The 17,679-nt window shown below is 48.3% G+C and overlaps 1 protein-coding gene across 1 annotated transcript in view; it reads right to left on the bottom strand.

The window, feature by feature from the left end:
* ABCA13 (ATP binding cassette subfamily A member 13) overlaps window positions 1-17,679 on the bottom strand; it is a 313,586-nt gene that overhangs the window by 17,496 nt on the left and 278,411 nt on the right. The window contains exon 46 of the mRNA XM_049642263.1: window positions 10,083-10,175. Within this exon, the coding sequence (XP_049498220.1) occupies window positions 10,083-10,175 (93 nt within the window). The remainder of the gene's footprint in view (window positions 1-10,082; window positions 10,176-17,679) is intronic.

Below are 17,679 nucleotides of genomic sequence, written 5' to 3'. Positions count from 1 at the left end.
TGTAAAACACCTCTACACTGTGAAACCAAGAGTGTTGAGGATTCAAGAATTTTCTTTGAATACACACACAGACACACAGACACACACCCCACTACACAGACACATACAATATACACACCACTAGGCAGAGGCACACACACACATGTAATACCACACTCATGCCATACACACACACACACACATACACACACACACACACACCACACAAATACAAACACCCACATGCATACATACATACACACTACACAAACGCGCATATCTATAACACACATACAGGTGCCCATAGCATACACACAAATTTTAGCCTAACTGAACTCAGTAAATAAACCCTCTCTCAAATCCCGATCTGGAATCATTTAAACCTGAAATACAGTTTTTTTTTAAAACTTAAACAAAAACAAAACCAAAGAAAAATACCAAAAAATCCCAGCTCACCTTTCCTTGCCCCCAGCCTCTGGCAGCCACCAGTTTATCTTCTGTATCCATAAGCTATCCTCCTTCTCCCTCCCTTCTTTTTTTTCTTTTCTTTTCTTTTTTCTTTTCTTTTCTTTTCTCCTTTCTTTCTCCTTTCCTTTCCCTTTCTTTCTTTCTTCCTCTTATTTCTTTTCTTTCTCTCTTTCATTCAAGATTCCGTGTATTAGTGAGATCATACAGTTTTTATCTTTCTCTTACTTATTTTAGTTATGGTCCACCCATGTTGTCACAAATGATAAGATTTCACTTTTTCATGGCTGAGTACTATTCCAGTGTGTGTGTGTGTGTGTGTGTGTGTGTGTGTTTGCGCGCACGTGCACATGTGTGTTTGGGAGAGAGAGAGAGAGAGAGAGAGAGAGAGAGAGAGAGAGAGAGAACCACATCTTCCTCAGCATCCGCTCCTCTGCCAGTGGCCACGTAGGTTTCCACGTGTTGGCGGCTGTGAACAGGGCTGCAGTCGGCATGGGCGGAGGTACCTTCAAGTTGACAATTTCGTTTCCTTTGGGCTAATACCCGGTAGTGAGATGGCTGGGCCGCAGGGAGGGTCTACTGCCAGCTTTTCGAGGACCCTCCACACTGTCGTCCGGAGCGGCCGCACCAGTCTGTGTTCCCACCAACCGTGCACGAGGCCTCCCCTTCCTCGGCCTCCTGGCCGGCACCTGTCATCTCCTGTTAATGTCAGCCACTCTGACAGGTGTGGGGTGGTGTCTCATCATGGCTTGGACTTGCATTTCCCCCACGATGAATGTTTTGAGCATCTTCTTGTGCGTCTGTCGGCCGTCTGGATGTCTTCTTCGGAGAAATATTCTGAAACATGGTTCGGACCTACCAGAAGTCCATTCCCTGGCTGGGCTGAGCTCCGTGTGCCGCGGGCGTATTTATAATCAGAGATCACCATCCCCTGGGTACCACCGACTCTCCGAATGGCACATCACTGCTGTCTGGCTGGCATGTTACTGGCTGGCAGGCCAGCGAGGCTGCGTGAGGCATCCAGGCATCCAGACGCGAGGGGGATGGGAACTCACCGCCAAGGCCGCGGCAGCAATTAGGCCTGAATCACACGCCTGGTGGATCTTGCTAATGGAGACGGGGAGTAAAGACAGAGCCCTGGGTCTAAAGGCAGCCAACCAACGGGTGAAGCAGGACGTTTTGAGACAGAGCAGCCTTCACCCGGCCTGGAGATAGATGGGATCTGAAGGAAAGTCTTTATCAAAAGGCCCGATGACTGTCTCCAGGTCCAGCGGTTCATGACGCCGGGCAGAACCTGAGAGCCGCCACAGACTCCTCTGATTTCTCTCCTGAGCCCCAGGGCAGCGAGCTGGATGGACTCATCCTTCAGCGCAGGCCTGCCGGGTGCCAGGGGCTTCACTCGTTCACTCGTTCTCTGTTCAACAATTACCCGGAGTGGGCGTCACGTACTAGGCTCTGGCCCCACTACTAGGCACCCGGATACAAACATAAAGAAAAGTCCAGTCTCAAGAGAGCTTCCAGTCCACTGGGAAGAGGTTAAAAACAATCAGGTAGACAAATAAACATCATGTTTAATAGGTCAGAGGGTGCGTTAGTCTGTTTAGATTCATGTGTGTGTGACAGAAACTCCAAAGCTGCAGGGACATCAGGTTTAAAGTCTGACAGTGGCCAACTCAGAGTGGATAAGGCTCATTCGGTCTCTCTGCTCTGTTCACAGGCCTGTCGCTGAGGCCGCCTCGTGGTCCGAGATGGCTGCTTCATCTCTAACCATCACGTTTGCATTCAGAGGGAAGAGAGGAAGGGGCACAAAAAACGATGTCACTCCCCCCCCCCCACCACCACACACACACAAATCCACACCCTTAAAGCTGCAGACCCTTCTCCTGCTGTATCTCTTTGGTCACCTGCAGCAGTCTTCAGAGCTGGGAAATGCATTATTATTTCCAAGGAAATGGCCGTGTAGCCAGCTAATATCTTATGCTTCTGTGAATGGGCAGACTAGATCCTGGAGACCTCCCCGAAGAGGTGAGGACAGCTCTAAAACACAGAGGGAAAAGGGGTGCCTGGGTGGCTCAGTCAGTTGGGTGTCTGACTTCGGCTCAGGTCATGATCTCACAGTCTGTGGGTTCAAGCCCCACGTCAGGCTCTGTGCTGACAGCTCGGAGCCTGGAGCCTGCTTCGGATTCTGTCTATTTCTCTCTCTCTCTCTCTCTGGCCCTCCCCTGCTTGCGCTCTGTCTCTCTGTCTTTCAAAAATGAATAAACGTCAAAAATATTTTTTAAACCCGGAGGGAATGAGCAACACATTGATCTCGGTGGAAGAGGAGGAAGCAGCCGTCGAGTGGGAACACGACTGGGGTCTTCCTCTGCCTTTTACCAAAGGACTATAAACTATGCATTACTGTCCCCATGTAAGGGGGGGAAACCAACTTTCAGAGGTGTTAAATACCTTTCTCGAAGTCCCGGGATGCTGTCACCGGCCTGGCTCCGCACCTCTTCTGTGTCATCCCAGCACACCTATGCTGGCTTGCCCAGGCAAGTGATGTGAGCCGACACGGCACCAGCGGGGCTCAAGACCACACTCTGAAACTGGCTCCTTCCAGCAGGAACTGTGTGCTGGGCCAAACACCACACTTGTGGGTCTGAGATTCCCTCCGGTGGTGGTGGGGACGTCACAAGGACGAAATGGGGGCAATACGCAGAGAGCACACAGCAAGTGACCCACCCTGGGTAAGGGGCACATAGACCCCGCACCGTGGATGAGAGCCTGGGCCGTTTATCAACACGATCAGCGCCGAGGGGCTCTGCTTTCCTGCTTTCCTGCTTCCCACCATGGTGGAGAGCGGCAGGCGGAACCCCAGGGGCCCATGTGCACGACGAACACCTGCCCAGCCGGCTACCGGCCCCCAGACGACCAGCACACCCTCTTCAGTCCCAGGCCCTCCCCGAGGTCTCCATTTCTCTAAGGACACCCCCACTCCCATCCCCGATCATCCTCCAGGGCTAATGATCGCGACAGCTCCCCCGCTCCCTAAGCCCCAGAAGAGTCGGTGGCAAAGTCCTGCCTTTGTTCTTGGCCATGCCACCTACACCACACGCCCCGTCACCAGCCACCCACAGCTCATTTCCATCCCTTTTGTTTAGAAAGCAAAAACAGCCCCAAAGTGTCCACCTGGGTTCCCGTCTCTTGTTCCTTTCCTTTGTCCTCTCATTTTTTTAAGTTTATTTATTTTTGAGAAAGAGAGTGTGAGCAGGGGAGGAGCAGGGGAGCGAGGAGAAGGAAGGAGGGAAGAAGGAGGGAAGAATGGAGAGAGAGAGAGAGAGAGAGAGAAAGAGAGAGAGAGAGAGAGAGAATCCCAAGCAGGCTCCAAGCTGTCAGCACAGAGCCCAACTCGGGGCTCAATCTCACAAACCAAGAGATCATGACCTGAGCTGAAATCAAGAGTCAGACGCTTAATGGACTGACCCACCGAGGTGCCCCTGTTGCCTCATTCTTTTACCCTGGAATTAAAACTACCCCAAAGATGGTGTCCATACGTATGGCCCACTTTTTGACCTGCACCCCATTGTACCCTGTATCAGAGTCAGGCTGTTCCAAACATGACCCTCATCATCTCTCTCCATCCCTCCTCTGTCGGCAGGAAGGCGCTCACCGTCGAGTAGCTGCTGGGGGGTGACCTGGGAGGGATGCCTCCTCTGCCACGAAACGGACATTCCATCTCCTCCTCACTCCCGCCTGGAAACCTTCCCGTGGCACCTACACAACTTTTGATTTGTGAGTGTTTAGCACGTCTGGCAGGGGTCGTGACTGTTCACCAACAGATTTCAAAACCCTGTCGCTACAGAAACAGCCTCTAGCATTTGATTACTCACACCGAGCTGGACCCCAAGCGGCCTCTTCACTAGTCTTAGGACAATTTCCACATCGTGCTGCATCTACACTTATGTGGGTGTCAGTCTGACCTAGAGCAAGCTCACCGACCGAGGGACCACGCCTCTGTCATCTCCCGTAAGACATGCATGTGGCCAGCATGCATGAACGAGCAGGAGTCAGGATGTGACCTTGAGTGTCCCCAAGAACACTTCCAATTCCCACCTTCACTGTCTGTGTGTTCTTAACGGAACATATTAGAAAGTGAAAGCAGAGTGTCCCCATTGGGAAAGTGACCCCCCTGGGCGACATCGGCTCGTGATCTGAATTTCCCAGACCAGACGCATCCAACCGAAACGTCCAGCACGAGGACAACTAGGGGCTCGGAAGCCCTTCCCAGGAAGGGCGTCAGAGCATCCGAAGTCCTCCCAGCAGGAGCGTCAGAGGAACAGGGATCGTGTTCATGTAACGCGATGCCGGGAAAGCAAGCAGAGTGACAAATGACACGAAGCAGCCTGGGAGCGCACGCTGAGCAGGCGAAAGCCAGCCAGCTTCTTTCTCTTCAAAGAGCCATTACTGGCAAAGACAGTTAATTCAGTGGTGAGTAGAAGCGGATGAATTACGTGATGCTTTGAAACAAAGCAAAATGCAGAACAGAATTCAGCAGCCGCACATCATGGCAGAAAGCCTCGTATGGGCTCGCATACAGGCCTCCTTCCCCATTTGTGAAAGTGACATAAACCTATCGAATTACCTACTTCATTTTGAAATGAGCCAGTCTATTATTTGGTGATGTCATCTTAATCTAAGCTTTGACATTCAGGCGATGTTTCCAAGAAGTAGTAAATCAAAGTTGCCACGCTGAAGCCTATGGTGTCAGATAAGGTGATGTGTTAATTTTCAGCTACCCAAGGAGTTGTAGCGGGAGAGCTCAAACATCACGATACTGTTTTCCATTTCTTTGAGGAAAATCTTCGAGGGCGCCTGGGTGGCTCAGTCAGTTAAGCATCCAGCTTTGGTTTCAACTAGGGTCCATGATCTCACGGTTTGTGAGATTGAGCCCCGAGTCGGGCTCTGTCCTGACAGCCCATAGCCTGCTTGGGATTCTCTCTGCCCCTCCCTTGCTTGTGCGCGCTCGCTCTCTCTCTCTCTCTCTCTCTCTCTCTCCCCCTCTCTCAATATAAATAAAACTTTTAAAAAAAATCTAGAGACAAATCCTCCAGAGTACTCTCTATATCCTGAATAAAATGACTATATAACACATTGATGAGAGCAGCCTTCAGAGTTCATCCCATTATTATTTCTGATTCCTAAAGCTTTCATGTTGGACAACTCAAGAAAATAAAAGTTCTCATAATCGGGGCGCCTGGGTGGCTCAGTCGGTTGAGCGGCCGACTTCAGCTCAGGTCATGATCTCGCGGTCCGTGAGGGCTGTGAGTTCGAGCCCCACATCGAGCTCTGTGCTGACAGCTCAGAGCCTGGAGCCTGTTTCAGATTCTGTGTCTCCCTCTCTCTGACCCTCCCCTGTTCATGTTCTGTCTCTCTGTGTCTCAAAAATAAATAAATGTTAAAAAAAAGTTCTCATAATCTTAAGGATTTTCTTCATTTCTAGAGTTTTGCTTTTGCTTTGTTTTCAATGCATGAACAGCCCCATCCTCCCTCCCCGCCAAGAAATTGGTCCGGCGTTCTTCAAACTATCACCTCTGTGCTTCAGAAGCATGATTTGTTTTCCTTCCCCGGGAAGGACCGCTCTGATACTCAGACTTAAACTCTCTGCTGTAGCTGCTCCCAGGGCAGGGGAAAGCAAACAGGTGCAACACGCAGGCCTTACGGGTTCCCTGCAGGTGGGTCGTGAACATGCCCACAGCCTGTTGACTCTCAGGATGTGCTCCAGTTCTGCCATGGAGAGAACCTGGGAATGCGTCCCCAATTCCCCGGGGATGGCGTCTCGGTGCCCACAGAGGCTGCTGTCAACTGGTCCCGGCCATCAGGTAACCTCCACTCTGCTTCTGCTCTCCTTGGTATGCACACATGCACACATTCATCCATGCGTGTGCACACACGATTATGGCTCACACATAAACTTATAAATTTTATCTACTCCTTATCATAGGACAGTCCCTCCCGCAATGGAAGCCCCAGAACACAGACTGTCCGACCTAATGACCTACCGTCAACTGAGGAAAGAATTCAGTCAGCAGCACGAGAGACTGTAGACAGCCACCCAACATCCACTTCCTTGCGTTGTTCCTTAACAGAAATCTAAGTTGATTTAAGTGGCAAAATGCCCAGCTAAATTCTACACTTCTCAGGCTTCCCAGTAACCAGGGCGACTGACAAAACATAAGAGCAGGTGTCCCCTCTCACCTTTCCCTGCTTCCTCTTGTTGCCTAGAACAAGGGTGTGATGGATGGAGCTGCAGCAGCCATTCTGGGACCAAGAAAACCATAAAGACGTGAGCCACTGAACCAGTGCCAATACTAGGTACTTCTGGACTTTTACTACATATAAAAAATGAATACACTTAAGTCAGTGGATGTGCTTACATCAGTGTGTCTGATGTTCTGTTCCTAACTGAAAGACAGAGCTCATAACTGGTACAGAAGATCAAAGAGATCCGAGAAGAAAAAAAAAATCCCTGGAGGAAGGTCTCCGAAGGAAAAGAGATCATATGATTGCCAAACAGAAGACAGATTGATAAGCAAATTTCCTTCCCAGAACCAGAAACACAGGAAGAGAAGGATGATGAATGAATAGTAGTTTGTGAGGCCACGCTGAGGGGCTGGCCAAGGGGCTGACAGACAGGCGGCTTCTCTCATCTCAGAGACCTCGCACTTTACGAGTGGGGTGACAGGGCCGCGCTGAGAACGGAGGAGGTGAAGAGTGCCCAGGGGAAGGTCAACAGGAGAGCGTTGGCGGTGTAGACACAGGCACACGGCACACATCCGTGTGGCCCCAGGGATGTGCACCTGAGGAGTGGGGAGGCGGGACGCTTGCCCTTGGAGCCCGTGGCTCAGGAGTCTCACCGGCTGCACTGGGACCCCAGCTCCGGGTACTGAATGGGGGTGTCGTGAGAACACACACGCAACACAGAACAAAGGAAACCAGAACACCCCGGTTCAAATCCCAGCTCCTCCGCTCACCAGCCAGGAACACCCTCAATCTTTCTCTGAGTACGTTTTCTATAGCTGCAAAAGGGGGTGATAACTAGCCACCCCAGGGCACTGTCACGAGGAGCTAACTACTTAACGTGCTCCATGCACTTCGAACTGGCGCCTAGCACGCTCTACAGCCTCGATCTCTCCTGACACCGTGACCCACCACGTGACCCAGCGCGCGGGATGATCTAGACCAGGGCTTAGTCCCCTGCGGGGGAGAACAGCCAAAGAAGAGAGACCTCGGTGCGGCACAGGGAGAGGAGTGCTGGGCGCCGAAGACCGAATTCAGGGCGGGGCCGCTCCAGGAGCCAGTGCACGTGGGAGGCGGGGGCAGGTGTCTCCCCTGCCCTTGGGGTGCAGGGCGAGTTCCCGAGGCCCCGCCCTCCCCTCGCCTCCTCAGCTCCTGGCCTCAGGTACCCCATCGGGCGGACACCTCCCAGCCCGAGCTGACCCGGCGCACCCACCCCTGCATCCCCACCGGGAAACCCTTCCGCTCCCAGTCCTAACCCCCACTCGGCTGGTCCCCCCATCCCCCTGCCCCAATCCCAAAACCAGCTTATCCCAAGTTACCTCCTCACTCTTCTCCCCAGGGCCTCCCTCACCCCTGCCCTGCCCTCATTCTCTCCTCACTCTTTTCAAATGTCCTCAGTCCCAAATCACAGGACGACCCAGACTCCTCCCCTTGGGTCCCCAAGCACCTGCTGGGGGGAGGGGAGCACCTCTGCGGGGACTCTCACACTCACTGAGGGTAACACGCACCTCCGTGGGCGTGTTCTGGGTTTCCCGATGATCCCTCACGACAACCACCGCAGAAGGGCCTCCCCGAACCCCGTCTCCTCCCGCTCCCCACCCTCCTCCCGCTCCCCCTGCAGCTCCAAAGTATCAGCTTCTCCGCAGAACGCACGTGGCCTGAGCTAGGCTCCCCTCCACGTGCTGCACGCTTGCCTGGCCTCGCAGCGACCCGTCCCCAGCCGGGGACACTCGGACAGACTGCCTGAGGCTGCATGTGCCCAGCGGCACCTGGCACACAGCATCGGGCTCTGCGGGAACTGGGCACAACCTGAATCTCTAATCACAGGGCAGAGATCTCAGACCCCCGGGGCGAAATCACATGCTGAATCGGGGACAACAGGGCCGCAAGCCGAGGACTGGTGTCATATCTGCGTGCCCATGGGCCGTGCACAGAGTGGACACAGTCCACAGACGCCCTCCATGCAGCTTTCCTGGCCACAGGGCCTGCGGCTGGCACACAGGCTGGGAGTCCTGGGTCCATGGCGCAATTAACCCTTTACTTTTTATCTCATATTACGGAAACAGAGGTAATCGGTTTATGGGTTGCAAGAAAATACCAACATGACAAATTATGCTTTGCAACGTATCAAAGTTCGGTGTTTTGGTGAATTGCCCACGAGCTGCTTCTTGCCGTGTGTCATTCTACAGTCCACATTGCTAACAATCCGCCCTCAACCACCTCCCATGACATCGGAATGGGAACCAGAAGAGAGGGAGCCTGTGCAGCACGGAGGCTAATTCTGCCTCAGCGCGTCCTGGGGCCGGGCTCTGGCAGCCACCTTGAGAGAGGCAGGTCGCGAAGCTCAGACATAAATCACCCGGCAATCAGGCACGGGCTATAAAACTTTATGTAAGCATTCATAAAGGTGAGGGAGTGTGAAAGATTATTTTTCTTTTGATGACACTTATTAAAAATGAGCAGACTGCATATTGAGAACAGTTTCCATCCAGCAGGCTCGGTCTGACCAGCGGCTGACCCTGAGCCTCACGCGGCAGCGAGGCTGGCTGTCCCCACGGTGCCCAACTCTGAGCCACCGGAAAAGGCGTGTTCGCTCCCCAGGCCAGAGAACCAAGCATTCGCTGATACTTTCTCCACGAAATAAAAATATTTCACCTTAATATATACGACTGTTTACTTAGCAAATCTCGGCTTGCAAATTCCAGCTTCAAAAAACAGTGAATAAAATGAAAGCGGAAAGAGATTTATCAACATATTAAAAAATTATTCTGGATCAGATACACCAGATTAGACGGCGAGTTAAGAGGAAATTCGAAACTGTGGAAACAGCTTGGGGGATACTGAATGCAAAAACCAGGGGACTAGGATGCAAAACTGCTCGTAGGAACTGACAGCAACATCATGAAGATTCCGCAAAGTCCACGGAGAGGACGAAAATCGACCACAACAACCCTGGTCTCCCGTCCTGAATCCGCGGAGGACTTTCCAACAGCACAGCGGCTGGCAGGTGACACAGGCCCCCCACCCTCCCCGGACGGGGGCTACAGGGGCGGACAACCTCTGTGTGAAGTATTCTGCACTGGCGAGGACACACTTTCTCCTCTTTTCATCCTGACGGTCACTTTGAGAGTGCCTGTCCTCCCGGAAGAAGCCCGTGAACGTGGTGGGAGGATGGCTGGGCTCCACGTGGGAGCTGCAGCCGCGGTCGGTGGCCCGTAGGCCCCTCATCTCCCCAGGCCCCCGTCTCCTTCCTCCGCGGGAGGGGCTGGGCCACTCTGGCTCGAAAGCATCACCGGTTGTGACCGCCTCACGCAGTGAACGGACGAGGACCTACACGTACACACACACGTACAACATACCTGCTTTTAAGGTGCTGAGGGGAGCCAAGGCACCGGAAGCTGCCGTTGACCATTATGGCCAGTCTCGTGCACAGGGCCTGGCATTCCTCCATGCTGGGGGGACAGGACGAGAAGGGCATGAGCAAGTGCATCCTCCAGGCAGCAAACCACCCAAGCAACACGTAGACAAAAACACTGCTGCTGTTCGTGAATTTTCTACATACCACCTCAAGAAACCCTCAATGAGCACTTTTAAAATGCGTGTTTTGGGGCGCCAGCGTGACTCAGTCGGTTGAGGGTCCGACTTCGGCTCAGGTCATGATCTCACGGTTTGTGAGTTCGAGCCCCGTGTGGGGCTCTGTGCTGGCAGCTCGAGCCTGGAGCCTGCTTCGGATTCTTTGTCTCCCTTTCTCTGCTCCTCCCCTCTCACAAATAAATAAACATTAAGAAAAGAAAAGAAAAGAAAAGAAAAGAAAAGAAAAGAAAAGAAAAGAAAAGAAAAGAAAAAAAAAATGAAATAAATAAAATAAATAAAATAAATAAAATAAAATAAAATAAAATAATAAAATAAAATAAAATAAAATAAAATGGATGTTTTATTTAGATAACCAATGACACAATTAACCAAAACTTAGCAGTATTTCAAAATCCCAGGAACAATGGTTATTAGGAGAGAAACTGTTGCAATAGTAAGAAAATATAAACTAAATCCAAGTGACCTTCACAGAAAATGTGCAAGTTTTATGAAAAAAAAAAGCAATAAGATCTACTAATGAACCTAAATGAAATCTTGAATCAATAAAAGGATGTGTCAAGAAAAAGAAAAAAGTGAATATATTTTAGATAAAGGAAATTATTATAAATGAATATTACTGTGATATAAAAATTATTGCAACATAAAATAGTCTTAGTATATGTCAGTATAAATATAAAACATGATAGGTACATGAATATAAATGTAATAAATGAATTTTATATAAAATATATATGTGAATTCTATTTTACTATAATATATAAAATAAAATATAACAAATCACATTGTAATTTGCAGCTATAATTTGGTTTGTGATATTATATAACATTATCTTGGTATAAAATATGTAATAAAGATTTGTAACTTGTAATACAGTTATTATAATTATATAGAAAATAAAATAAATTATAATAAGGTTATAGTATAATGCCAATCAAAATTATAAAGCATACCTTCAAAATTATTAAGCATACCTTCAAAATTATTTAGTGAGAGGTAGAAAAACTGTGAACAAGAAGAATGATAAGAGTTGCTCCAGAAGATATTTAACATTTGTTCTAAGGCTCAGATAATTCAAGGAAGGCAACAGGCTTAGGAGTTACAAGGCAGATCATTAGAAGAAGAAAGGCTGTGCAGAACTAAACAGTCACATCTTAAACACAAAAGCGGATGGGAACATTCCTTCTAAGCATCAGCGACGGAAGAGACTATGAAAGAAAATGCTTGGTAGTTGACAATGCAGAAGTGCAAACTTCTAATAAGTCTGTCAAAACACAGCCAACGAACATTAAAAAAAAAAAAAAAAAAACTACAACAAAATAAACTTAAAAAAAAAAATTTAAGGGGAAACTGGGTGGCTCAGTGGGTTAAGCATCCAACTCTTGGTTTCGGCACAGGTCATGATCTAAGCCTGCTTGGGATTCTCTCTCTCTCCCTCTCCCTCTGTCCTTCCCTGCTTGCAGTCTCTCTCTCTTAAAATAAATAAACTCAAAAAGAAGTAAAAACAAAACTACAACAAACGCAATGCGTGAGGGTGGATACATTCAGTATATATTAAAGTTCATTTATTTATTTATTTATTTTAATTTTTTTAACGTTTATTTACTTTTGAGACAGAGAGAGACAGAGCATGAATGGGGGAGGGTCAGAGAGAGAGAGGGAGACACAGAATCTGAAACAGGCTCCAGGCTCTGAGCCGTCAGCACAGAGCCCGACGCGGGGCTCGAACTCACGAACCGTGAGATCATGACCTGAGCCGAAGTTGGACGCTTCACCGACTGAGCCACCCAGGCGCCCCTCATTTATTTATTTTTGAGAGAGAGAGAGAGACAGAGAGAGAGAAAAAGAGAGGACACGCACATGCGGGGGAGGGACAGAGAGAGACACAGAATCTGAAGTCTCTGAGCTGTCAAGAGCCTGACGTGAGGCTCGAACCCACAAACCATGAGATCATGACCTGAGACGAAGTCGGCCATTTAACCGACTGAGCCACCCAGGCGCCCCAATCCATTCGGTATACAGAACTGTTTTTGTTAGCGTAAAAATGAAACTATAAAAATGCAATCCTGGAGGAAGGTCAAATATAGTGACTATTCAAAGAACTGTCCACAGGTAATACACATCCTGACAAATTAGAAACTTAACCATCAAATAAGTGAGCTTAAAATTCTCTTCCAGCCAGAAAGTCATTTGCCAAATGTGCCTTTTGTTTGTTGCACAGGGAAACACTGTTTCCCCTATCTGCGGTGCAAATACAAACAATGAATTCTCAGATCAAAAAAATACCTGCAAAGTTAAAAACATCGTCTCAACAATCCCAACCTCATATACTGCCGGTGGGAGTGAAAAATTGGCGTGATTTTCTGAAAACTCAATTTGGCACTAATCTCTTCTAGGAACTTACGTTAGGAAACACAGAAAATAGGAATGCACATAACAAGTTATTTATAAGAGTAAAAATCCAGAAACCGCTTCTGTAATAGGATAATATGATACTCAGATAAATGGGGGTGCGTCATGTGTTGAACAGCCATTCAAATGAGGTTTTCTAAACTCCATTAGTTGCACAGAAAAAAAGTAATGATACAGCATGGCAGCTCGTGTTAGGAAACTTGCACACGAATGTGGGGGGGGAAAGGGAAGGCAAAACACACGAAAAGGGTGACATTGACGATACTTGAAAAGTGAAATTCATGGTGCAATTCCTTTGCTTCTGCCACTAAGTGCCATCCAAATCCCCTACAGGAATCAGGTATTCTGTTCACTGTTCGGGAATGGGTGTAAAGCCCGTCTGCTCATTAGGTCACGGGACATTCAGATCAAGGTTATATTGGTCAGCCTCCCATGCAGCTAGAGGCAGACGTGTGACAACTCGGGTCAATGGGAAGTACAATTTCTGGGTCACGTCAAAATAAGGCAAGCCACTTGCCCTGGGTTTGGGTTCTTTCTACTTTCCATGAGCTGGACTAGAAAGTCAATTTCAACCACCCAGATGAGGCAAACTCACAAGTGAGTAAGTGAAATGGTGGAAAGACTCGGAATCCTTGGATGACCTTGGGCTCCACCATAGTCCACCATCATGAATTGTTAGTGGAGGAGAGAAAAACACGTCTGGTCTGAGCCACTGTAATTTGGGGTCTGAGTTATAGTAGTTTAACATGGGGTCTAAGGAATACGTGCTATTCACATTCCAAACACGCTTTATAAATCTTTTTTTTATGTTTATTTATTTTTGAGAGAGAGAGAGAGACAGAGTGTGATCAGGAGAGGGGCAGAGAGAGGGAGACACAGAATCCGAAGCGGGCTCCAGGCTCCAAGCTGTCATCACAGAGCCTGACGCAGGGTTTGAACTCACGAACCGTGAGATCATGACCTGAGCCCAAGTTGGATGCTTAAGTGACTGAGCCGCCCCAAAATAGGCTTTATAAATCTTTTTGTGCAAACATATCTTTCTCTGTTTCTTTAATAAGTTCCAATTTAAAATTTTCATGAGTGCATCGTAGGTGTTCTAAATAAAGTGGGAGAACGTGAAGTTTTCTCTATCGCATCCTTATGCGTCTCAGATGAACAGAGATCCAAATAACAACCGATCTTAATTACGACCTTGGAGTGACGACGTGGTAATTTCAACTGAGTTGTTATTAGCTGTCAAACAAATAAGGTCTAAACAGCGGGTGGGTTGCCATGACATCTCTGCCCAGAGGGCAGAGACTGAGAGATTTTGAGGACTTTCAGCAGCAGGAAGAACATCCAATGCCAGGTGCTCTACAGCAGTGAAATAATCTGTGACTATTTACTCTGAGAATGAACACCGTGCTTCCTTCGGGTGGTCAGGCTGGCTGGAACAGAGCTCTCTCTGGTCAGGGGCGCGAGGAGTCAAGGGCTTAGCGTGGAGCATACGGTACAAGTCAGGGTTTGATGGGCGAGCAAAAAGCACTCTGGCCTTGGGGCGCCTGGGTGGCTCAGTCGGTTAAGCGTCCGACTTCGGCTCTGGTCATGACCTCACAGTTCGTGAGTTCGAGCCCCGCGTCGGGCTCTGTGCTGTCAGCTCAGAGCCTGGAGCCTGTTTCAGATTCTGTGTCTCCCTCTCTCTCTGACCCTCCCCCGTTCATGCTGTCTCTCCCTGTCTCAAAAATAAATAAACACTAAAAAAGAAAATTAAAAAAAAAAAAAAAAGCACCCTGGCCTTTCTCGGTGGGACCCATTGTAAAAAAAAAGCACCCTGGCCTTTCTCGGTCGGACCCATTGTAAGTCCTCTCGGTGACTCCAGGGGGAAACAGCGTTCCTAACCTCAGTTTCCCACCCCATGTTTCCCCCCACGGTCCTCTAGGTAAGGAGTGAGAAGAGGAACAGAGACAGGACCTCAAAATTAAGAGGAAACTGTGCAATTTGGAGACTTTTCAGCTGCAGGCAGCTGTCTCAGAAGCACAGAATCAGTCACTGGCTGCTGCGCTCTCCATTAATCGTGAGTCATTTAGATCTTTGTATTGCATGAATATGGGCAGATTTATAGAAATGAAGACACATCGTTAATGTGAAACCGCATTAACGGGAGGACGTAGGACAGAAATTACAGTGATGTACGGTCTTCCTGAGAACTGTCCGTAATAATCATATGCTATATGGAAATCAAAAGGGATTTTTAACCTGACCCCCACTTTATCCACTCTTAGAACCCACATATGAAAATGAGGCCTTAACAAATACCGGCCTGATAAATGCAGGAATGCAGAGAGTTTCCAGAATTGGCACGGCCAGAGGATCGTTTTAAGCAAAAACGTACGTATATTATAAGGTAGAGGGTTTGCCACATTTATTTCATTTCAGTGTAACATTTTATTTTCTGAAAAGAAACAGAACCAAGACAAAAGCCAAGGGCAGGACTTCTGGCTACGGCCAAGTGAAAAACCTGGCACATCTTTTCCCCCCAAATCAACTCGAAAGCTGGACACAATGAACAAAAACAACCATTTCGGAATGTTGGAAACTGTCTAGAAGGATGCAACGGTCTGAGAAACGCTTACCACTGACGAACAGCTGCACGGCCAGCTTTACACACGTGCGGCTACTGGCAGGACAAGGCAGCCCACGAGGACCGGGAGCTTCTCTGCGCTCAACTGGGACCCATACCCGGCGACGCCGCCAACATCAGTGACTTGTGTAGAGCCCAGCAGACAAGAAGGGCCAAGAGCTCCAGTATCTGGCCTGACAGTGCCCGCATTAGCTCATGTGTCACTGGGGCACGCGCCTAGCCTACTGAGGCTGCACGTCCACGCAGTAGAGGCCACAGAGGGGCCACGCCAGCCACATGACCCACGTGAACCCAGAGGCTAGCCACACGCACATCCAGAGCCCAGCAGCACTCTGGAGAAGGCAAGACTGGGCCACGTGAGGAGGTCTGAAAGGGGAACATCCTCCCCTGGGCACACACGGACCCACCGGCAGAGGACAGATCGGGGCTGGCGTCAGGTGGCTGAGGGCCGCCTCTGTCTATGTAAAAGCAGGTGGCTTCGAGGAATCCGGGCTTCACAAAATGAGCACAGAATTTAACACACAAACTGAAGAGCGTCACTGGGAGCTACTCACTGCAGTGGAAAGAGATTCCGCAGATTCATCCCAGGCAAAGACACGCAGACAGACAGACACACAAAAGGAACAGACAAACCAAGAAGAAGAAAACCAAGAAAAAATAATAATGATAATAAATAAATAAATAAACATGGCAATAATGACAACTTTTAGGGAAGGAGAAGAATCAAAAACCAGAGAGGCTACGATTTATTAAATATTGTGAAATACCCAGTTTTCAACAACAACAACAAAAAAAACTATAACCTGTAAAATTAACAAGAAATTGTTATCCATACTCAGGGAGAAAAGCAGTCAGCAGAAACTATTCCTAGATGCCCCTAAATGCTAGATTTAGCAGAAAAAAATCTTCAATGAAGCAACTCTATGTATGTTCGAAGCACTAAAGGAAACAATGTTTAAAGAATGTTTTTTTTAGATGACAATAGAGTTTCTGAAGTAGATTGAATTTTTAAAAAAAAAAATACCAAATGAATTTTTTTGTTGTTGAAGAGTATAAATGAAAGGAAAATTTCACTATGGGGCCCGCGGCAAACCTGGGTAGCAGAAGAAAGCATCAGTGAACTCGAAGATTATCGAATCTGAAAAGAGGGAAAAAATATTTAAAAGAAATGGGACAGAAACACAGATCTGCAGGACACCATTGTACATGCACAGAAAGTACCAGGGTGTGGAAAAGGAAAGGAAAGATAGAAAGAGCCAGAAAAAAATATTTGAATAAACAACTACCAAAATATCAACACAGTAGGTGAACTGCATTAACCTACACATCCAAGAAGCGCCATGAACCTAAGGAAGGATACCCGGAGGGATGTACATCTGGACACACTGGGGTTTAACCGTGAGAGTCAGAGAGAAAAGTCCTGAGAGGCACAACCCAGGAACGACCCAGGATGTACCAGGAAGCATCAGAAGGGATGCTGGCCAGCTTCTTCTAAGAGACAACGTTGGTGAGAAGACAGAGGTGACACGATCATCTGGACAATGTGAATGAAAATCACACTTCACTAGGGTGGCTACAATCAAAAAGACAGAGTGTTGACAAGAGTCTGCACAAACCAGGAGCTTCATCATTGTTCCTGGGAATATAAGACGATGAAGCCACGTTGAAACACAATGGTGTTCTGCGATTTCTTAAAGCAGACTTACCACAAACTTACCACACGACCCAGCCATCTGACCCCTAAGACACTGTCCAAGACAGATGAAAGCATATGTCTGTACAAAGACATTTATAAGACTGCTCACAGCACCTTATACTGGAAATAATCCAAGGGGCTATTGACAGGGGAAGACCAGACAAATGAGGTCTGGCCACACAGCAAGCGAAAGAAGCCAGATACAACAGACTACACTTTTTATGATCTCGTTGGCATGAAATATCCAGAAGACACATTTGAGCTAAAGAGTCTGAGGCTTTGCATGGGGATGATCTGAAAACAAACGTTGAGAACACATTGGAAATGCCCTAAACTGGATTACGGTGACAGGTGCACAGAACTCTCATTTTCCTAAATAAAACCCCCCAAAAAACAAAAAAAATCATTGAATGGTACACTTAAAGTGGGTAAATTATAGGGTATGTAAATTACATCTCAGAAAAAAAAAACCTGTTTTAAGAACTGGCAGTGTTTCAGGGCCCCTGGATGGCCCATTCAGTTGAACAGCTGACTTCTGCTCAGGTCATGATCCCATGGTTCATAAGTTCGAGCCCCACTTTGGGCTCTCTGCTGTCAGTGCAGAGCCTGCCTCGGACCCTCTGTCCCCCTCTCTCTG

This window comes from Panthera uncia, chromosome A2 (assembly GCF_023721935.1).
Source record: "Panthera uncia isolate 11264 chromosome A2, Puncia_PCG_1.0, whole genome shotgun sequence".
In the NCBI taxonomy this organism is placed as follows: domain Eukaryota; kingdom Metazoa; phylum Chordata; class Mammalia; order Carnivora; family Felidae; genus Panthera; species Panthera uncia.
The sequence above is the reverse complement of the archived record's forward strand: the minus strand, read 5'-3'. Positions and strand labels throughout refer to the sequence as shown.